The sequence below is a fragment of the Coturnix japonica genome, chromosome 3 (genome assembly GCF_001577835.2).
Source record: "Coturnix japonica isolate 7356 chromosome 3, Coturnix japonica 2.1, whole genome shotgun sequence".
NCBI lineage: Eukaryota > Metazoa > Chordata > Aves > Galliformes > Phasianidae > Coturnix > Coturnix japonica.
In genome coordinates this window covers 16184260-16205887 of record NC_029518.1, presented here as the reverse complement: position 1 = coordinate 16205887, position 21628 = coordinate 16184260, and the positions used below count along the sequence as shown (strand labels likewise).

The following is a 21628-nucleotide window of genomic DNA, read 5'->3' as shown; positions in this document are numbered from 1 at the left end:
TGAACTGTGCTTGTTCAGTGGGGCCTCTTTAAGGATGTTTCACTGATTTAAAATAATAATAATAATTTAAGAAATAAAGAAAAAAAAGAGAGAAGCAGCAAGTTGTTCCTGTGCATGACCCAGACCCTATTTATTTTTAAATGTGTGTTTAACTTTGGAGGACTGGTTGTGAATAGAAGGATTGTAGTGTGCCTGTTGAGATGGATCTTAAGTGAGTTCTCATCAGGCTCATTCCTGGGTGTGTTGCTCTGGATCCCAGCTCTAGGGGACTCCATCCTATGTCTGTGAGTGCGGGTGATATGCAAAGCAAAAACAAATGCAAGATCTCTACCGGTCTTTGTTTTATTCCCTTATTTTTAAGTATCCATCGTTCTGTCTGGTTCCTTTTTGTGCTGTTCGTATTGTGACTCTCAAAGGGGCTGATGCTTCAGAAAATTTGAGGGACCGTTGAGGGTCCCACTGAGATCTCTTTAGGATGGGACCCCACTGAACGATGTAGTTCACAGCAAATATCGCTGATTTCTGTTGGAAATGAGGCCTTCATCTCAGCCACAAAACAGTCCTTTAGCCTGGCCCAGTTGTGAGGGGCAGTGATTAAAGCCATCTCTTTCTCACCCACAGAGATGCTGTGGAAATGTCTGACCTTGGGAACTGCTTGTAAAGGTGCAAGGTTTTGCTCTCAGCAACACTGAATATGGACACCTTCCAGTTTTCCTGAAAAATGTGATGTTCTCAGGGTAAGTGCTTGTGGTGGATAAGCGGGAGGAATCCTTGCTTGTGCCTGGGCTGAATCAACACACCAGCAGTGAGGCTGAACTTAAGGAATGAGCCTCTAAATTGTACCGTGTCAGGGGAATCTGAGTCATCCAACTGAAGGCAGCATTACAGCTGATCCTAAGTCTTATGAGTGTGGTCTGGGAAGAGGTGAGTGAGTGTTGCCTGGAAAGGCCAGGGGCTCTTTTTCTCCCTGTGTAGATATCATAGAATCATAGAACTGTAGAATGGTTTCTGTTGGAAGGGACCTTAAAGCCCAGCCAGTCCCAGCTCCCTGCCATGGACAGGGCTGCCCACTTGCTCAGGCTGCCCAGGGCCCCATCCAATGTACGTACATATGTGTGTGCACCCAGCACCCCTTCCCACCAGGTGTGGAGGGCTCTGCCTGCTCCCCCCTTTGCACCACAGCCTTTCTTTGGGTAGTGCAGTGTGGACTGAGAGGCTCACTTAAATCCTAAAATAGTGGAAAAGTGAATAAAGCTGTAACTGTCATCACCTATTTAGAGAAATTCCTGAAGTGTAGACACCCATTTTCCAGCCTTTGATGACTAGGGGAACAATTATCTTGCCAGGTGGAGTCTGATGTCTCGTTCTTCTCTGTAGCAAGTGCAGGGCTGAATTTAGCAGTTTTGGAATGAGACAGAAGCTAAATGTCTCTTCCTCTCCTCTCTCCTCCTGGGCCAGTAGCGCGTGCCTCATTAGAGAACGCAGCTCTGCAGAGGTATTAATTTTGGAGGGACTGTAATGAGGCAAGGGGCTGGGCTGCCTTCCCCCCCACCCCCAACCGTGAGCTGAGCTGAGCGCTCACTGTGTGACTCTGATTTTCTTTTTAAGAACTAGAGCCCAATGGATGCAGTCTTTGCTGATACCACTGGGACCAGAAGGTCTTTTTTTTCCCACCAGGCTTAAAAACATGCTGACACACTGCAGATTTTTTTTGTGTGTGGGTTTTTTTTTTTTTCCCCTTCAGTATTTTGTTGTTGTTATTAAAACAGCACCAAGTCCCACAGCACCAAAGGATGGGATCTCTCCTGATCTTTTCTCCCTTCCTCACCAGCTGAGAAATAAGCCACAGGGTAATTATCCATAAATCAAAGTGTTAAAGGCTTGCTGGGGTGTCCCACCCTGAGCAGCTGGTGGCTGGGCTGAGCTCAGGGCACTGGATGGGGCTGCAGCATCAGCATCAGCATCCCACCATCATCACTGATGGATGGGGCTTTTGCTGGACCAACCCTCGCTGCCGTCAGACTGATGTGTCTGACTGAGGCCACGTGTCTGCTCATGTGAATCCAGCTGAGCCCAAAGGAGCAGGTCTGAGGCCAACAGCACTGCCCCACTCCATGGCATCATTCACCCCAAATTCCTTCAATTGCTGTCCACAATTTCCAGTCTCTTAGTCAGCATCTGCTGCTCTGCCTCCAGTCCAATGAGACCTGGATTTTCCCACACTCCCGCGTAAATGGAAACACATTGTTCATCTTCATTTTATTTATTTATTTGCTGCAGAAAAACAAGATACTGCTCTGACTTTGAAGTGCTGTCTCCACAATGGTTTGTTCCTCTTTGGAGCAATGGGTTTTCCTAAAAGCCTCTCTCAGCAAGATCCTTATCAAACTCTCCTTAGCGGGAGACAATGAACGTTTCACAGCATGAAAAGGGAAAAAAAAAAAAATGGAGAAAGGTCGCGGGGAAGACAAATGCTTCATGTGAGGAGACGGGCCGGGTGCAGATGAGCTCCCCCAGCCTTGTAAACACTGATTATTTTCTGTCCCACCTCCGGTTTCAGAATGTTTCCCGTGTTGAGTCAGCTCCGGAGCTTGTTGTGGGCTGGGTACTATTGGAGCAGCGGGCAAAAGAGGGACCTGAGAGCCATCTGAACCCAATGAGCTCACCCTGATGTGACCTGAGAGGCTGTCTGTGAGGCTGGTAGTGAGCATGGGGCAGTAAGCGTAGGAGCTAGGGGACACATGTGCTTCTGTGGGCTGCTGTTGGTGGTGGAGTGTCTTCAGGCAGGGCAGGTAGCAGCTTCATGCAGAGGAAGCATGTGGGCTGGCGTCTGTCATATATCCAGTTATTGGGCAGCTGGTTGAAGCCAAGGATCTGCAGTCAGTCAATGTTTGTGGGTTAAAATAGAAACAAACAATGGGATAATTTAAACAAAGAGTGCTCCAGCTTACAGCCCGATGATAGCGCCTGCATAGTGGGAAGATCCTTGTCCGAAGGCTTTGAAGATCTCTGGCTGTATTTATTTTCCTAAAGATGGGTGTCTTTTCTATTTGCTCAGCTTCTTATGGGCTTGAATAGACAAGGGTCCAGTAAAGGTGGGTCTGGCTCTGAACTCCAAGGGAGCCTGAAAGGAAAATGTGTTTTGGATCCTGACCTCATCCAAAAAATGTACCGCATTTCACTACCCCTAGATAGCTCACGCTTTGGAAATGCCAAATAACCGGAAACTTTCGCTCCAAAGTCAACTCTGCTTTCATTAATAATTGTTTTAAGACAGCATTTGTGGAACAAAACGGTACTATATGGAGCAGTAGTAGGCCTGGGGGAGCTCAGGGGCAAGAATTTGCTCCACCAGCTCCACTCTCAGGCTTGACGCCCAAGAAGTACCTCCCAGGTGCAGGGAGGAGCACAGGGATGAAGGCCACTCCCTTGGCGGTGCAGAGACCCCAGCAGCGCCAGATTCCTTTGGGTGGTGGTAATGTGCGCTTGGGCCCATTTTACAGATGGGAAGGCTGAGCGGCGGGGGATGGAGACACACATTGTACTGACAAATGTGGGTCTCGACCTTTTTCTCTGGGATCCCTTGGCTTATTTTCCTGTCACGATGATGCCGCCTGTGCCTGCAGTCCCCTTCCACAAGTCGTGTCGGTCATTATAAATACCATTAGATTTATCACCGCTGTACGTAACGTGCCAACGCTGGCAGAGACATTTGAAAACACAGCGGCAACGAGAAGCGTACGTTCTGAGAGCCACCTTACTGGGATTTTTTTTCTGCCAAGGACAATAATATTTTTTTTTTCCTTTTTTTTTTAAATTTTTTTTTTTTTTTTTTTTTTTTTTTTTTTTTTTTTCCCCCAAATAAACATCACGCTGGAATGTGCTGCAGCAAATGGCTCGGGCTCTATTATATTTCATGCAGCTTTCTAAACAATTTTTAACCCTGCTGGCACGGTGTCAAACAGAAGGCAACCAACAATAGCAAAATCCCATTAAAGCTGAGAAGGTTCCTTCCTGAGGTGAACATGGCCAGAAATAGTAATCTTGGCTCTCTTTTCAATTTGGCATTGGGGACCAATAATGCATGTTCTGCTAATGGAAATTATCTAATTTCATCCAAGTGCAGCTCCAGAGAGAGCTGGGCTGACGCACAAACAGTCAATATAACAACATTCTTCTTGAAGAGCTGAACAATAGGGCTTTGGTGGGACTGTGATTAACAACGTCAAACCAAGAACAAACAGAAGGTGTAAAAATAGGCATCTGAGGAGTTGACACAACGGACTATTTTTCATCTGTAAGGCTGGAGGAGAATGGCTTGTTAAATTGTGTGCTCAGAGCACTTCATCACATGCCGTGTGGAAGAACCCAAAAAAAATCCCATTTCCCATCTGGGTCTGTGTGTACGAAGGAACTGCACATGCCTTATTAATATAAATCATGCTAGGAGCATAATTCCCATTAGCATTGAAGAGCAGTTTTTCAATGAAAGACTCTTGCACCAGAAGCACCTGAGGGGAAATAACAATGTTTGCTTCATTTGAAGAGAATGGTAAAATACAGCACAGGGACTGAGGAGTCTGAGAGCTGTTCCTTCTCTCCAGCACTGCAAGTTTTGGGTTTTGACACAACTATCATGAGCCACCGCCTTCCCCACCCCTCCCAGAAGCTGTATCCAGATGTGGTATGGAAAAGAGGTGGACATCCAGATGTTCCAGTCCAAGGAGTGGGACCATGGGCATGTGTTGGCCCCCGGCCTCTGCATTGCCCATGGGGATTAGTTCCCTTTCCCGCAGTCCCAGCTCTCAAGGAAAGGATGCTCCGGCCTTGAAACTTTAGGCAACTTTTCCACCTCTGGTTAAGCAGGTATGTTTATTTTTAATTCTTAGGAAATCTCAGCCCGCTGCTTACTCAGTGTTATTTTTAGAGTGTGAGAAGGGAGCTCCACATTTGCATGAACTCCTGCCTTGCGTATTGGGTCACTGGGATGTGGGGTATGGAACAGCCCCACTGCCTCAATTCTTCATCTGCACCCAGCACCCTTCACACCCACTCTGTGCAATGGGGTGGGCCCATGAGGTCCTTCTTGTTCCCTGACCTGAAAATCATCTAATCATCAAGGTTTGAAAGACAAATAAGATCATCTAGCCCAACTGCCAGCCCATGCCTGTGACCTCTCTAGGCCACGTCCATCAGTGCCACACCTCCATGGTTCTTGAACCTCTTCAGGGATGGTGACTACATCACCTCCCTGGGCAGCTTCACCGCTCTTCCTGAGAACAAATTTCTCCTAATGTTCAACCAAAAAGTGGTAGAACCCATAGAAATGGCTATGAATGAAAGAGAAGCCAGGGAGCTGGGTAACATCCAGCATCCAATGGGTGTGCAAAGCACAGTGAGGTGCTCCAAGATGAGGAAACCTGAGGCAGCTTCAGAGTATGGAAGGGGAAAGCCCTGTGGCTGATCCCAGCCCAGCAGCTGACCCTGAGCTTTGCTGCTTTTGCAGATTTTATGGGTTTTTTGCACTAGAGGGTGCTGCTCCGTTAGCATTCGGAAACGCTTGCAGCACAGTGTTGCTTTCACTGCTGTGTTGTGTGGGGTTGGGCTGAAGGGATGCGTGTTGGTGCTCACAGAGTGCTCAGGCAGGGCTGGGGTGAAGGAGAGCTGCTGAGCTGGGAAAGAAGAACTTCTTGGCGTGGAAAAGTTCTATACATCTAGGGTCAAGGGTAAAAACATGTGGGTTAGTAATGGTGACAAATGAGAGGGAAAACTGGATGCCTCTTCTATTTTCCTCTCTGTTTTGCAGTTTCAGGATGAATGAGTGCCTTGGGGAGCTGAGGAATGGGACAGCACAGTGAGAAGAAGACTGAGTGCAGACGCTGCCATTACTGAACCTTTGGAATTCACTGCTGCAGGACAGATAGCCAACAACTTGTGGTGATGTGCTCTGGCACGAGTAAAATCAAAGTGCCCTTTTATAACTGTTTAGATGTAAAGTGAAGGGCATCCAGCCCCCTGATACCTAGATGCAAAAGACTGTGGGAAATGACCTCCCCATGCATGGCCATGCCCACTGACCATGTTTGCATCACACAAGGCACTGAGCAAGTGGGCAGTGCCCAGGGAGAGGACACATCTTCTCTGGGCAGTTGGGTCCTATTAGGGTTCTTTAAGGGCTGCGATGGCACCATTCTGCAGAGATGTGCTCCTAACAAGGAAGCTTTTAAGCTGAAGGTTTCATAGCCCACCAGGCTGGAGTTTGCTGTGTTTAAGTCCACTCAGAGCATGGAAGGAGGACTGGAAGAAAACCAGTAATTACTCTCAGATAAAATTAGTTTTACAAGGTGATTTTCTTCCAGAATCTTGGATTCACGTATGGGCTGCCTGTGCTAAAGATACACCTGCATTCTGATAGCTCTATTTCCAGTGTTCCTTCATTTCTGACTGCTGCTGGCAAGAAGCTGTAGATTGTTTCTCACTCAGTGTTCTCTTACACACCCCTTAGTGTCTCCTCCTTCAATCCTGGATGCCCTTTAAGCATCGCACCTTTAAGGTGCTGCTACTGCAGGGGCCACATTAGGAGGCATTACTGTGTAAACCAGATGAGTATGGGGGATATAGGTGGAGTTATCCCAATGAAACCATTGGAAAATCCCCTGCTCTAGGAGAGGTAATTGCTCCATTAAAGCAAGCTGGGTGTGTGCATCCCAGCAGCTGTGCAGGAGCACAGCACAACAGGGCAGCACTGCTGCCATGTCAGCTCTCATCAGCTGCCGGGGCTAATTGCAGGGGCTCTCTGCAGGCCTCTCAGCTTGTGTGGCCTGGAAAATCCCAGGGACAATCTTCAGGCGGTACACAGGTGGGGTAACCCATGGAGTCTGCAATGCCAAAGCAGAGAGTTCGGGGAATGATGGTAGAAAAGTGTTTCTTCCAGGTGGAGTTAATCCTCTCCATGTTGACACCCCTGGGGGAGGCAGCAGGCAGGGTTGGAGAAAATCTGGGAGGCTGATGGTTCGATTTGGAGCAGCTTAAATGCAAACCCTGCAGCACCACGGGATCACAGCTCCAAATGGCTGAAAATGGGCTTTGTGAAGGCCAGCACGCAGAGCAGAACTGCCTGATCCAACTGCAAGGAAACCCTGAGGAAGGGACCATCTTGACCCAGCTGTCCTGCAGCACTCAGCTTCCTTTCCCAGGGCTGTGGGGAGCCTAGTTATAACCCTGATGTTTTTTAATAATAGGATTGATGTAGCTGCAGGATTTCATGAAAAATAAAGAATGGAGAATGAAAGGGAAGATAGATAGAAAAAAAGGGGGAAGGAAGGGAAGGGAAGGGAAGGGAAGGGAAGGGAAGGGAAGGGAAGGGAAAGAAATGAAGAAAGGAAAGAAGAAAAGAATAAAAAAGGGAGGGAGGGAGGAAGGAATTACGGAAGGAAAAAGCAAAGGAAGAAAGAAAATAAAGAAACGAATGAGGAAAGGAAGAGGGAAAGAGAGCAAGGAAGAAAGAAAGAAGGAAAAAGAAAGACAGAAAGAGAAGAAGGTAGAAAGAAATACTCGGTGCCGTGGCGGAGCAGCGCGCAGCCCCAGCGCTGTGCTCTCGGCAGGTGGCGGCAGAGCGCGGCCGTGGGCTGGGGGGGCCGGGGGTGCTCGGGCTGCTCTGCACCACGGAGATCCGAGGGGCCGTGCGAAACGATCGCAAAATGAACTCCCCTAGAGAAAGCGGGTTTGCCGTATAGCAGCATCTCTGCGTTTCTGTCCGTAGGTATGGACAGAACAGAAAAAGATGTGTTTAAGTCTAAAAAAGAGAGGGAGAGCCGGTGTGGGACGCGGGGCGGAGGAGAGAGGCCCGGCCCCGGGCAGCTGTTTGGGGAGGGGGTGCGGGGGGCTCGGCCCATCGCTGGCTGCTCCGAGTAGGGAGAGGAACCGAGGAGCAGCGGCGGTGGTGCGGGGTGCGCCCGGCTGTAGGCGAGAGGAGTTCGGGAGGTTCTTCTCCACCTCCTCCTCGCTCGGCATCGAGGGAAAAAATAATAATAATAAAAAATAATAGCAATAAGGAAAGTCCTTCGGGACTCCATTCCGACAGGGGAAAAAAAAAAAAAAAAAAAAAAGAGAAAAAAAAAAAGCACATCATCTCCAGTCCATTCGCCTCCTTCTCGAGTCCCTCGGAAAGCGAGATTAAAGGGGAAAGTCGCAGCTGTATATTTGTGTTTTCATTGCTAGAAGGGAATTGATTTCCTCGCATTTATTTTTGTAGTTGCAATACACAAGGGCGGATTTGCGTCACCAAAGCAACTTGCTGGTCGAGATAAAGTTGCACAAATATTGAAAAGGGAAGTGCTCGCGCTCATTATGAAGTTTTTCTCCGGAAGAAATAAGGATTTCTGCTGTATCCTAAAATACTGAAGCCGCTTCTATTTTAGGACAAATCTCGCAGGCACATCCGCTCATTTAGTCCGAGTTGGAACCTCTCGAAAAAAACAGGAGATGACCCGGGCTGCAGCCGAGCCCCGCGCTTCCTGCAGCCTTCGGGCACCGCTGCGCACGGGCTGCGCGGCCGCGCAAAGCTGCTCGCCCCGGGGGCAGCGGGCACTGCTGCGGGATCCGGGATTAAAAGTGGGAAAACAACCGACCAGCAGCAGCCATCCGCCTTTGCTGCCGATACAAACGCGGTCCCGGTGTCGGTGCCGCGATGACTGAATATCCCCCCCCCCCCTCCGCGAGGGGACGGGGTGGGGGTGGCGGTGTTCGTTGCCGCCGGGCACAGCGGTGGGGGGCACGGCCCGAGCGGGGCGCTGGACCCAAGGCTGGGCGCAGACTCGTTTGGGCCGGAGCGACAGCGGCGGAGCCGCCACGGGGTCGACATCGCGGGGGGATGCGGGGAAGGGGGATATGGAAGAAGCTCAGAGCCGAGCCGGTCTTGCTTTCCCCTCGCTTTCGGACGCGGCTCGGCAGTGGTTATTATCGTTTTCATTTCAACGGCGCTCATAAAAGCAGCGCAAACCAAAGCCGTACCCGTGGGAGCGATGTCACCCGCTCCGGGAGCGCACTCGGCCTCGAGCACAAAGCGCTGCAGCCCCGTACCTGCGCGACGGGACCGTTCTGCCGTCAGGCCCTGGGGAAGGAGCCGAATTTCGAATGCTATTTTCAAAACTAATAATAATGTTTTCGAAACAAAACCAAAGCAAATCCGCAACCGTTCGACTCCAGACCTGCTCACAGCGTCTCCGTTTGTGGAAACGACGACAAAAAAAGTGCTCTTTTAATGTATCCCATTTGTATTTTCATCGCTATTTGTGTTTAAATGTCTATCTCTATTTCTATTTTTAGTCGTATTGTTATTGTTGTCAATTCTATTTTTATGCCCGTTTCTATTTCTATTTTTATTTCTATTGTCTCCCCAGCACCAGCTCGGGATAGATGTGGACGCTGTATATCAGCACGGCACACACTGACGGCTTTGCCTTCCCAATATTCCAGCGAGTGAATTTTGCGGCAATGTCCTAAAAGAACAAAACAGGCGCCGTTCGGCTGCCAATTTTTCCTTAATTACGAATGGGGCTCGAGGTGGAAACGGTGCCCGAGCAGCAGCCGAGTGCCCCCTCAAGTCCTACACACGGAGATGCCAGCGAGGCGCAGCCCCTGCCTCCCGCACGGTCCCGGTCCGTGTGTCACTGTGAGGCTGCGGCTGTCACCGGGCACCACCGTGCCGCGTGTTACCGCGGGTGGGGGCTCGGGACACACCTTGCGTGGCCCAGCACGGCCCAGCGCGGCTCAGCGCGGCCCGGAGCGGCCCATCCCGGCCCGGCAGCGCGGGGCGTGTCGGCGGGCGGTGCGTCCCGGCCCCGCGGAGAGCGGATTGGGCGCGGGCGGGCGGGGGGCGGCGGGATCGAGGGCTGCGGCGGGGCCGGGAACCGCTGCCAGAGAAAGTTTGGGGAGGGAGGGGTGCATTTTTTCCCCGGCGCGAGGAAGGGGGTTTGTTTTGTTTTCTTTGCGCCGCTGCTGTCCCGCTCTCGCCGCTCGCTCTCTGCCTCTCGCCGCGACTTTTGGGGACTTCTTCCCTTTTTTTTTTTCTTTTTTTTTTTTCTTTTTTTTCCCTTTAAATTTTACTTTATTTCCCCCTGTCCCTCCGGCAAGCCCCCCGCCATCCTTCCCCATGCCCGCGGGCCGGCGGGCAGCCCCGCTCCGCTCTCCCGGCAGCTGAGCCGCTCCCCGGGCTCGCAGCCCCGCCGCCGCCGGCAGGATGTACACGGCCGGCCTGGCCCCCTTCTACGCCTCCAACTTCAGCCTCTGGTCAGCGGCGTACTGCTCGGCGGCGGGGCCGGCGGCCGGCGGCTGCTTCCCGCTGGAGGCGGCCAAGAAGCCGTCCTTCTGCATCGCCGACATCCTGCACGCCGGCGGAGAGGCGGCGGCCGGACCCGCCGACGCCGCTCCCGGGCTGCCCGCTGCCGCCGCGGCCGCGCTCGGCTCCATCCTCCCCGGCGGCCCCTTCCACGCCGCCGCCTCCCCGCTGCGGCCGACGCCCGTCGTGGCCCCCGACGCTCCCTCCGGGGCCGCCGCCGCCGCGTTCCCTCCTCGCCTCTCGCCGCTCTCCGCCGCCTTCCACCCCCCGCACCACCACCGCACCCCGCAGCACCGCAACCACGCGGCGGCGGCGGCGGCGGCGGCACCGGGCGGAGGAGGGGGAACCCCGGCGCGGGGACCCGGGGGCCACACGGGCGGCTCAGCGCCGGCGCCCGCCAGCAAGGACCTGAAATTCGGCATCGACCGCATTTTGTCGGCGGAGTTTGACCCCAAAGTGAAGGAAGGCAACACGCTGAGAGGTAGAGAAATCGCCGCGTCCTCTTTGCGTGCTCGGCGCTGCGTTGTTTTCCCCGTCCCCGCGGCTTTACACTAAGAAAAGCGGAGAACGAGGGCTCTCCCCAGGCACCCCGCGCGGCGGCACCCCCCCTTGGAAATAGCGATAGCCTCAATGTAGCGAAGCTGAAGCGGGCAGGGCCGCGGCCTCTCCCCCGCAGCCCGAAGGAGGGAGCGCACGGCGGGGCCGCGGGGCTCCGTTCGCTCCGTCGGGGCCCGACCGCGCCGTAACCGCGCTCTCCTTGTTCTGTGCTCGCAGATCTCACCTCGCTATTAAGTACCAGCCGCCAGGCCGGGGTTCACCTCCCCGCCTTGCAGCCGTCCGCCGGCCAGTTCTTCGCGTCTCTAGAGCCCATTAACGAGGCCTCTGCCCTTCTGGGGCCCCTAAACACGGCCCCAAGGAGCTCAGTTCAGCACCAGTTTCAGGACACTTTTCCAGGTACATCTCGCTCCCCCCGTGGCACCGGGCCCGCAGGGACTCGCGTTTGTAAACGCTGGAGATGGTCATTATTATTTTTTCAATAATTATATAGTGATTATTTGATTCTTTTCTTTGCGAGGCTCGGGTTTGGGATGCCCCATGGGGGGAGGACGAGCGCCTTAGGGCCCGATCCAGCTTCGCCCCGTCCCGTAGGGAGAGCCCGGAGAGATGGGGTGGGGGGGGAGTGGAAAGCGCTTGGGGCAGCCCCCCGACGGCAGCAGGAAACCCCCAACGGCAGCCAGGGCCATTTTGCGCCGGGCTGTGGGCTGCGGGCTGCGGGCTCCGTCCCTGCGCGAACCCTAACGGGGCCGCCCCGTGTCCGTACGTCTGTCCCCACAGGGCCGTACGCGGTGCTGACCAAGGACACGCTGCCTCAGACCTACAAGAGGAAGCGCTCGTGGTCCAGGGCCGTTTTTTCCAACCTGCAGAGGAAAGGGTTGGAGAAGCGCTTTGAAATCCAGAAGTACGTCACCAAACCGGACCGCAAGCAGCTGGCCGCGATGCTGGGGCTCACGGACGCCCAGGTACGGGGTGACGGCTCCCTGCTGCGCTCGGGGGGGTGAGGGGGGTGGTAGCAAGGGCGGGGAGGGAACCGAAGAGCGTTTTCCCTTCGCTTCTCCTCTGAGGCCCCGCACGTTTTGCCGAGCCGAGCACTTAGCTCCGAGGAAGAGTAGTGACTTTAATGCCCCTTCCCCGTTTTTTCTTTGTTATTTCCCCTCTAAATCTCTTCCTCCCCCTCGTTGTGAAATCCTTGAGTGAAGGGAAGCGAAAGCTCTGCCTCAAACGGAGCCATTAAATGCCTCTCAGAGATGATTTCGCTGTTAAGGGCCCGCGGTGTTGTATAACGCTGCGGTTTGTTGAGCAAGGGCCTGAGTTTCCAGGAAGAAGGAGGAGAAGGAGAGGAAAAAAATAAAAAACAACCCCCCCGAACACCAATAACAAAAACCCACAACAAAACAAAAGGCAAACAAACGAAACAAAAGGAAAAGGCTGGGAAATATATATATATCCAAACCCGGCAGTGGTTATTAAAACGTGCAAACAGTAATGGAAAAAGAAAGCCATAAATAATAACAAAATCATCCTCGTGATGTAAAGGTGGGGGCAGATGAGGATAAGGCTGGGGATGAGGATGAGGAAGATGAGCATAGTTCCCCATACGTCCCCACGTTGCGGTTTTTGCGCGGTTTTTGCGCGTGTGTTGCGCGGTCCCGTGAGCCCGTCTGAGGGCGGCGCGGCCGCAGGTGAAGGTGTGGTTCCAGAACCGCCGGATGAAGTGGCGGCACTCCAAGGAAGCCCAGGCCCAGAAGGACAAGGAGCCGCCTCCCGAACCCGAACCCTCGGCCCCCAGGGCCGTCCAGCCGCCCGCCGCCGCGGGGGAGCCCGAACGCAGCCCCAGCCGCTCCGACGGCGACGGCGACAGCGACAGCAGCGACCCCGACTCTCTCGACATGGCTCCCAGCGACACGGAAAGGACTGAGGGCGCCGAGCAGAGCCAGCCCCAGGCCGGGGGCTGCAGGCCCTCCTCCAGCCCCGGCCTCCCCTCCCCGCCGCCCGCAGCCGCCAGCCCCGAGGGGCTATAGACGGGGCGGCCCCGACGCCGTCAGAGCTCCGCGCCGACTGAACGCCTTCTCCCCGCCGCGGGCCGGCACGGCACGGCTCGGCACGGAGGGGAGCGGCCGTAGGGGGGGGGGAGCTGCAGCTCCAATGCTGCCCCGGGAGGAGAGAACGCGGCCCGGCCGCGGGACAGAGAGCGGGACTTCTCGTTGTCTTTTTTTTTCCCCCCTGAGGTCTTTTTGTTGTTGTTTTAATTATTATTATTTCTTAATTTTATTATCCCGCCCCCGCCTTCTCTGGGAAAATCCGAGCGAGGGACTGAGCTCCGAAATCCCCCCCCCCCCCCCCCCCCCCCCGAACAATTTACAATGTGAAGTATTTTCGCCGACGTCCTCCTGGGTTGCAACGTGTTGCTTCGAATAATCCGACCGAGAAATACTGCACTGACAAAATATAGAAATCTATCTATCTATCTCCTGTAAATAAAATGTTTGCTATGGTTTGTAACCACGTCCACGTCTGTTGGCCGGGCTGAGGCCGCGGGGCTGCTCCTCGCCTTCAACTCCCCATCTTCGCCTTTTTTAAGCCTTCTTTTCCCCTTCCTCCGCGAGCGGAGGTGGTGACAACAACCGGATTTCATTACGCAAAATTGCTCTCGGGCGAGAAAGTCTCCGATTCCGTTCGCAGCTCCGACGGCGCGCACCTACGGACGTGGATATCGTGGGGACGATTTGGGTTTCGGTACAGGATCGTCCAGACAGACGAACCGCATCTGGGAGTTGGGGGGGGAGCTGCCTTAGAGGGGGGTTGAGGTGGCAGCGCCCTGTGACGTCACGCTGCCGCTGCGTGGCCCTGGAAGCGCGGTATGACGTCACGGGAGCAGAGCGCGCAGAGGAGGCAGCGCAACTTCCGAGTGTCCGTCGGCAAAATTCATTTTAGGGAAAACTGAGGCAGGGCAAAGTGCGAGCCGAGGGGGCTGCGGTGGGACGGGATGGGAGGGGAGAGGTAACAAGGCGCAAACGAGAGCGCAGAGCTACGGTGCGCAAAGCTACTTTCAACCGTGCCGCTGCGCCCGTGGATGCGCGCAGCGCCTGCGGTGACGTTCCCATCGGATCTCTGTGCGTCAGGGAAGGGGTTGTGCATAGGGTGTCCCTGATGGCTTTACGGGGGGTTCGTAGGGGACAGCTGCTCTTCGCCTCCGGCCTCAGGAAAGCGGCGCCGTGCGATGCCCGTATCCAAACGGACGGGCCAATAATCTCCCCTCATCGCTCCGGTTTTGGGGCGGCCGCCGGGAGAATAACGATGTTCCTCTCCAGAGGAGAAAGGAAGAAATTAAAACATCAAACTCCGCGTGGCCCGGCTGTGCGCGACCTCGGGCAGGTGGACAAAGCCACGAGCGGAGCTGGGGAAAGCAGGGCGACTGCGGCCATCCTAAGTGGGGAGGGAGCTCAGTTGCTGGGATAACGGTGAGGGGAGCGTCGGGAGTGTGACAGCCCGTGAGACATCCGTAATGCAGTGCTGCACCCAGCCGGAGAAAGGTCCCAGCAATCCCGGGGGTCTCTTTTTGTTTGCTTTATTTCTCGCAGCTGAGCCAACACGAGCGGATTCGGGAGGTGGTGGTCGCCTCTAAAGGCGGAGCGCCGAGCATCGCCCCGCGGATCCTGCTCTCCAACGTCCCCAGCACTCGGGCTCGAGGCGGGTTTTCTCCCAGCACCCTTCCACGACCCACCCCAAATTCGGAGCATACAATGGTTAGGGCCAAGGTCGGCCGGGAGGGCTCTGTAAGGTGGGGATATTCTATGATTCTGTGACTGATTCTGTGATTTCGGGCCGTGGGGCAGAGCAGGGATGGTTGAACGGAGGGTCGTCGTCCTTCGTGGAGGGGAACCGAAGAACGACGGGACCGCGGGCGGCTTTGGGCCGCTCGACCCCTGGGCACAGCTTCTGATGCGCGGCCGCGTTCGGCGCTTCGAGTCCCTCTGGCTGCGGCTCGGGAGCAGCTTTGCAATGAGCTCTCATTCCACCCCCATTACGATGCGCAACGAGATTCTGTTCTTCTCTCCCGATTTCTTCCCTGAAAGCTCTCTCTGCTCCGAAAAGGCTTTGAGGAAGCTTCGGGAATGGGAATGGGCACGTTAACGAGAGAAAAAAAACAAAAACAAAAACAAAAGAGGGAGAGAGAGAAAGAGATGCAATGTTTAGAACAAGCAATTTAGTGGAAGGGCGAGAGGGGTCCCCGCCCGCGGCCCCCCGGCCCAGAGGCATCGAACCCCTCGTTCTCCTCCCTCCGCACTCCTTAGGAAAATATTTGCGTTTTATTTAAGGTCGGTCTTCTCCTGATGTCTTAAAAAATAATTGTTTTCAGGCCCTGCTCCTCTCGGCATCGCCTCTTCGCGCTCACACGCGGCGCTTTTGCTGCAGCCCTCGCCTCGGGACTGCCTGGCGTCGGCGAGACAAACTGCGAGCCCCAAATGTCAGCTCCTGCCGCAGCCCCGCTGCAAAACCGCCCCCTCCTCACGGCTGCGGGGCGCTCATCGGGAATAATGGCTGTTTACACAAAACCTTTATTCACTTTCTTAAATAAACAGCAGCGAACTCAAATAAAGCGAACCCTCGGCTATAACTCAGGCGCGGCGCTGGCTGTGCGCATTCCCGGCTGCGGACCCGGAGAGCCTCCGAGGGGAAAAATCCGAGGGCTCCCGTCACAGCCCACCTCCACCGGCACAACATCCGCGAGGACCTCGGCCCGAGCTTTCCTTTTCCTTTTTCCTTTTCTTATTTTATCTTCCCCTTTTCCCTGACGAGGAGGAGATACTCCCCCCTCCCCAGTCCCTTCGCAGAGGTGGGAGCCCCAAGTTCCACTCCGCTCAGAGACGGCGGTGAGGGTCCCCCTGAACACCCCGTGCGCTGCCCCCCGCTCTCTCGGCCCAGGCCCTAATGAGCTCCATTAAGAGCGTTATTGATGTGGAGGTTCGCTGTGAGGTCTCGGCTGGAGGGGAGCGCAGCTCTGCTCGGCAGATACGGCCGCTCTGATCCGCGCCACCTGGCTGAAACCAGAGAGCCGCCACTTCATTAATGGGTTTAGCCTTTGCTAATTGGTGTCTTTAGGACCCTTGCCAAAATCTGCTCCGAGATCTTTGGAGACAGTTTTTGTTTTTCCTTCTGCCGGTGACATTCGTTGGCTGCAATTAGAGCCGGTACCGCTCCCGCAGCCGAGCTAGGAGCCCCGACGGGGCGGGCTGTGCTTCGGCCCCGGCGCTCGCCCGGCAGCCGGACCCCAAACTCGGACCGAACCGACAGCCGAACTGGGAACCTCCTCAGCTCTCCGCCGGAGCAGGTGGAGGGGCCGGGCGTGGGCCGAGCGAGGGGTGCCGGGTCCCGGCGGAGCCTCCGCAGCGCGGCCAGTCCGAGCCGTGCCCGGAGCCGCACCGCTCCGCAACCGCCGCAGCCTGGAGCCGCCGGCGCCACGCCCGGAGCCCCCGTTCGCTGTCCGCCCTCGGGGTCACCTTCGTCCCCGGCCCTGCGGCCCTGCCCGGGTTTTCCGGGACTCAAACGACAGCAGTTAATGAAATCCGCTAGCCTCAAATCACAGAGCGCTGCCGTACGCTATAATCAAATTTCTGCTTGCCTTAAAAAACCCGGGCCACCCTCCTCCACCCCCAGCCTCCGGGCAAACCCCAAATCAAGGGTTTCAGCCATCGCCGTTCCCACTCCCATGGCTGTCTCTCCCGGCCCACGCTGTCCATAGCGGCTCCCGGCGGCCGGAACCGAGGGGGCAGCCCGAGATGGGACGGGCACTGCGGGGAAGAGGTTACCCGGGGTGGGGATGGGGTGCTGGATTGGGAGTGATGGGACTGATGGGATGATACAGGGGATCGTGGAGGGGGTGATGGGACTGATGGGATGAGAGTGGTGGGAAGGGGATGGAAGCGATGGGATGGGTGTGAGGGTGATGGAGTGAGGATTGTGCGGGGATGGTATGGAAGTAAGTCTGGGGATGGTGGGATGGGGATGTTGATTTGGGGGTGATGGGATGGGAGTGGTGGAGAATCGGTGGTGGTGATGGGATGAGGATAGTGGGGTGGGGGTCAGGAGGTGGACGTGATGGGATGGGACGGTAGAGGGAGTGATGGGATGGGCATGATGGGGCTGATGGATGAGAGTGGGGATGGGGGTGGAAGTTATGGGATGGGATGAGGTGATGGGATGGGGGTGATGGAATTGAGGCAATGGTTTGGGGATGAAGGGATGGAGATGGTGGAGAGTGTAGATGAAATGAGAGTGGTGGGATGGGGTTGGTGGGATGGAGGTCATAAAGTGAAGATGATGAGATGGGGTAGTGGAGGGGTGATGGGATAGCAGTGATGGGATGCGAATGGGAAGTACGGGTGGCTCGTCTCCCCCCATGCTGGCCGCAGCAGATGCGTTTATTTGTGTGCACACCCTTCGCCGTAAATCCCTCCATCTATAACCATTATCCACACGGAAACTTTTGCCCCCTGCAGCCCCCAGGACTTTCCCCCTTCCGCCCCCCCTCGTCCCCCCCTCTCAATTCCCCTCCAGTTAGCGGTGATGATTTTAAAAGCATGCGATGATCTAAGCCCTAATCCTAATATTATGCATCATCCGGACAGGATAACCGCGCCGCCTTGTCAGCCGCCGCCTCGTTACAGGACCCATTTGCCGCATCGCGGAGTCATCGCGGCGCTGACGGATGGGCCGGGACCCCCGCGCCCCCCGCCCGAAGCGGGGAGGAATGCGGCGGGCGGAGCCCCGCGCCCGGCCCGCTCCCCGCCGGCGGCGATTTACGGTCTGTGTACGTTTGCTGGCTCCAGATATCGGCAGCGTAATGGATGGCTCTATTTTATGAATCCGAGCCTCGGATTCGAGGCGATCGGGAGTCCCTTCCTTGTATGGTGCACTCCTGTCTCAGCCCTAAGCCGCCCCGCAGGCAATAAACCTCCCCGCGAAATGTGCCGGGAGATAACGGTCGACTTTATTGATTGCGAGAAAACGCTGGATACCAAATAAAGGGCTTTTATGAGGATCCCTGCGAAGAGCCCTTTCTCCGCGGCCATTAGCGCGATATTGACGTTTTACTGCGAGTAAACTGTGAACTCGTTCGGCCCTAAAACCTCGGAGCAGGCGGGGAGCGGAGCGAGGAGCTGCAGAGCCCAGAGCCCCCGCTCCTCCCCGGGGCACGGAGACACAGAGGGGGCACCGCGGGACCCTCCCGGGATGCTCGGGGATCGACAAAGCCCTGCCTGCATGAGGGATGCACAGGGCAGCGTCTGCCAGGGGCACAGTGTCCAGAGCTGGCCGGCTTCGAAACAGCCGGGACTTATTACGATTATTATTTGTTTATTTTCTAATTTCTTTTACTTTTGTTTTTGAAACGATTCTTTTTACATTTCGTTTTTATTCCACTTTCTCCAGTTTGTATTCTATTTTCATTCCGTTTCCGTACATTCCGGGCTCAACACGTTGAGCACTTTCCCCTCGCACACCGCTCCGAGCTTTCATTCTCGTTCCATCCGTCTCCAGGCGGCCAGCTCGGAGGTCCCGAGCACGTTATTTCCCTCCCACCAGCCTCCGAGAGCGGATTTTTAGTTACTTGTTGTTTCGTTCTGTTTGCCTCGCTTTGCGGAGGTAACTGTAAAACCACTCAGAGGCTGAGAGTTGCATCGCATTTTCCTGGAAAGCCATAAAACTGTCTCATTCCCCGATGCTCCTTGATTAACTTACGAGCATAAAGGAAATGCTTGAATAGTGTTCCCTCTGTGATTTTCTTTCGGCGAGGGGAAGCTGAGGGAAGATGCTAATATTGTCATCTTATTTTACAATTTATACCTTCTGCCCAAACGGTGCACACACAGCCTAAGGCACAGCGGGGTTCAGCTTCTTAAATGCAGCCCATATATTTCAGCGCCTGGAGAGCTGCACAGGCAAATAACTCAGCCTGCTTTTACAAGGCTGGCTGCTATTGAAACAAACAGGGTGACCCGGAGCTGCTCAGAAGAGGTCCAGCTAATGGGATGTGCCAGTGCTGCGTGCAGATCCCCATACACCAGTCCCAAATACCATCCCCACCCCATACACCATTCCCACACATCAACCCCATGCTCCAGCCCCTCTGCTCGCCCCATGCAGGCTCCCCCAGCACTAACAATCTTCACATGGTTCCTTGGCTCCTCCACGCAAGCGCCATGTGCTTACACTTAACTTTATCTCCAGTACATGTGGATCTCTGCGTGTACGTATGTGCTGGAAACACATGGCCAGCCTTTTTATATATATATTGATTAAGCCTCAGCCAGTGAGGTTTTGTAAGGAATATTCAGCTCATCTGCAAAAGTCTTTGGTCAGAACCAAGCAAAAAGGGCACAAACGCTGCTCCTCACAGAACACTGGAAGTTGCTAGATGCACTTTGGCTCATAAATGAATAGCTGATTTATTCTTCAATCGGGACAAAGCCATTAAGGTTTGCTCAGCCCTGGTCTATGGGAAAATAACTCCTTTGATGGAACTCCCCCCCCAGACTCCCTGAAGCTCTCTCTGCTGCAGGAGCAGCACTTCTTCCTGCCTTTGGGTGGAAGGGAGAGCTGGACCTCCAAAGAAATGCAGCTCTCTAGCCTCTTGAATTTCACTTTGTATCCTTCCCTCTACCTGCTCAGCTAATTCTTTGCATTCGGGACCTGTCCAAACCCACCCAGAGAAAACTACAGAATAATGAGAGCGGTGCATCATCATTTATCAGCTCTTTCTTCCTTGCTGGTGGCCAATATTGCAGCTCTAAAGGAAACAGCCTTGTGAGGGGGGGCTGAAAGAAAGGCACGGAAAGAAATTCAATCTGAGGAATGAGAGGAATGGATAAAAAAAAAAAAGTAAAAAATAAAAAAAGCCATGCTGATGACTTTTTCATTGCATGGATTTCCTCCTGGAGCAGTGGTTAGCGATGCCGGCTCTGTGTGTTTACTCAGTGTGTTTTACTGCAGCGCTCTGACTGCTCAGGCCTGGCCCAGGGATAAGCAAGGGGAGAGAGAGAACTCTGCAGCCTGTCCCCTCACACTGACCCCATTCACATTTGCAGGGTGCTGGTTTAGGGTTTTCCATGTCTTACTGGGTGCAGCTCAGAGGACCCTCTGCTGGGCCACAGCTGGCAACACATGGATAAGTATCATGGATTGTTCATCCATGATATGAAATGTTCATCCATCCATGAACATTTGGGTCAGGGTGAGTAGGGGGCTCCCTGTGCTGACTGGAGCATTGCTGCTGAAGCTGTGAGCCCAGCCTGGGGCTCAGTAAGTGCCCATGGACTTCTGCACATAGCTCTCAGTGCCAGACTCCAACACAGTCCCAGGTACTGCTCCACCATCTTAGCCCAGGCCCTGGTCCACCATCTTAGTCCAAGACCTGGTCTACCATCTTAGCCCAGGCCCCACACCACCATCTTATTCCAAGACCTGGTCCACCATCTTAGGCTAGGCCCTGCTTTGCCATCTCAGACCCGGGCTGGGGGTGGGCTGCAGCAATATGCAGCTGGTAGAAGAAGAAACAGAGCAAAAAAAAGTAAAAGCAATAGCACTGAGCTCACTGGGGAAAACACTGTTTTGGCTTAATCAATTTTTATTTTTTATAAAGTTTGGCATGATAAATTATTTTAAAGGCAATTTACACAAGACACAGTAGGTGAGATTCCTTGAATGACACCGTGTAAAAGGTTGGTGTGGAATAGTAATCAGAAAAATGAGGCAAAGAGAGCCTCCATTTCTCCCTGTAGGAAAGAAAGGCCAAATGGGCATTTTTCACCCATGGTTGCCTTTTTATTTTGTTACTTAAAGCAGCTTCCTAAAATATTCTTTGAGGTATCTTGTTACACTTTTTCTGGAGCAATTATTTAATCTGCTATTGCACTGGAATGTGGAATTATTTTCAGCTCTGGCTCTCCTAAGCTTGTCCCTAGTGTAGCAAAAGCTTTTGCCTCGGTGCTGACCAGCTGTGTGCAACAACAGGCTCCAGGGGCTCGGTGCTTGGTGCTACTCAGTGACAATTACGGGGCTGCTCTGCTAAAAGGTACAAAGCACCTGCAGGAAACAAATATTTCTAGGATCTATTATTATTATTTTCAGCTTTGTTTTGTCCCTTGAAATGTGAAGATCTATATGATACACCTAAGAGGATAGTGGGGGTTGATTGAAGGTAACAACCTCAACTTCATATTCCTCAGTGTTAGCTGAGAAATTTAGGGATGGTAAAGTAGCATGTACTCACCTTTTATTGTAAATTTTAGGGCAAACTTTTTCTAACTACCAGGAAACACAGCTTAAAAATGCGTATATATTCCATGCTTGAGTGCTTGTTTAGTTTTGTTTTGTTTTCAGAGTGGGTTTCATAGAATTTTGTAGAATCAGAGAATCATAGAATCATAGAATGTTCTGGGTTGGAGGGGACCTTGGAGCCCACTCAGCTCCAACCCCCAGCTGTCCCTCTTGTCCTGTCACTACCTGCCCATGTTAAAACTTGTTATCCCTCCTGTTTATAAGCTCCCCTCAAGTACTGGAAGGTCACAATGAGGTCTCCCCAGAGCCTTCTCTTCTCCAGGCTGAACAAGCCAAGCCTCCTCAGCCTGTCTTTGCATGAGAGGTGCTCCAGCCCCCTTTGATCATCTTTGCAGTCTCCTCTGGACCTGCTCCAACAACTCCATGTCTTTTTTTGTGCTGGAGGCCCCAGGC

At 54.0% G+C, this 21628-nt stretch overlaps 1 protein-coding gene across 2 annotated transcripts; it reads left to right on the top strand.

Annotated features, from left to right (window-relative positions):
- Positions 1-9895: 9895 nt before the first annotated feature.
- HLX (H2.0 like homeobox) lies at positions 9896-13399 on the top strand. Of its 2 annotated transcripts, XM_015857283.1 has the most exons (4): positions 9899-10820; positions 11114-11293; positions 11675-11859; positions 12580-13399. In XM_015857283.1, exons 1-4 carry the CDS (start codon positions 10241-10243, stop codon positions 12916-12918), a joined length of 1284 nt encoding a protein of 427 aa, XP_015712769.1. In that variant the 5' UTR covers positions 9899-10240; the 3' UTR covers positions 12919-13399. The 2 variants fall into 2 exon arrangements, with proteins under 2 accessions (XP_015712770.1, XP_015712769.1); XM_015857284.1 differs by lacking the exon at positions 11114-11293 and having other exon boundaries at positions 9896-10820.
- The last annotated feature ends 8229 nt before the right edge of the window (positions 13400-21628 follow it).

Coding starts and splice junctions, on each gene's coding strand:
- HLX (XM_015857283.1), top strand. CDS start 10,241: ATGTACACGGCCGGCCTGGCCCCCTTCTACGCCTCCAACTTCAGCCTC. Junction 10,821..11,113: donor GGAAGGCAACACGCTGAGAG/GTAGAGAAATCG, acceptor CTGTGCTCGCAG/ATCTCACCTCGCTATTAAGT. Junction 11,294..11,674: donor GTTTCAGGACACTTTTCCAG/GTACATCTCGCT, acceptor CTGTCCCCACAG/GGCCGTACGCGGTGCTGACC.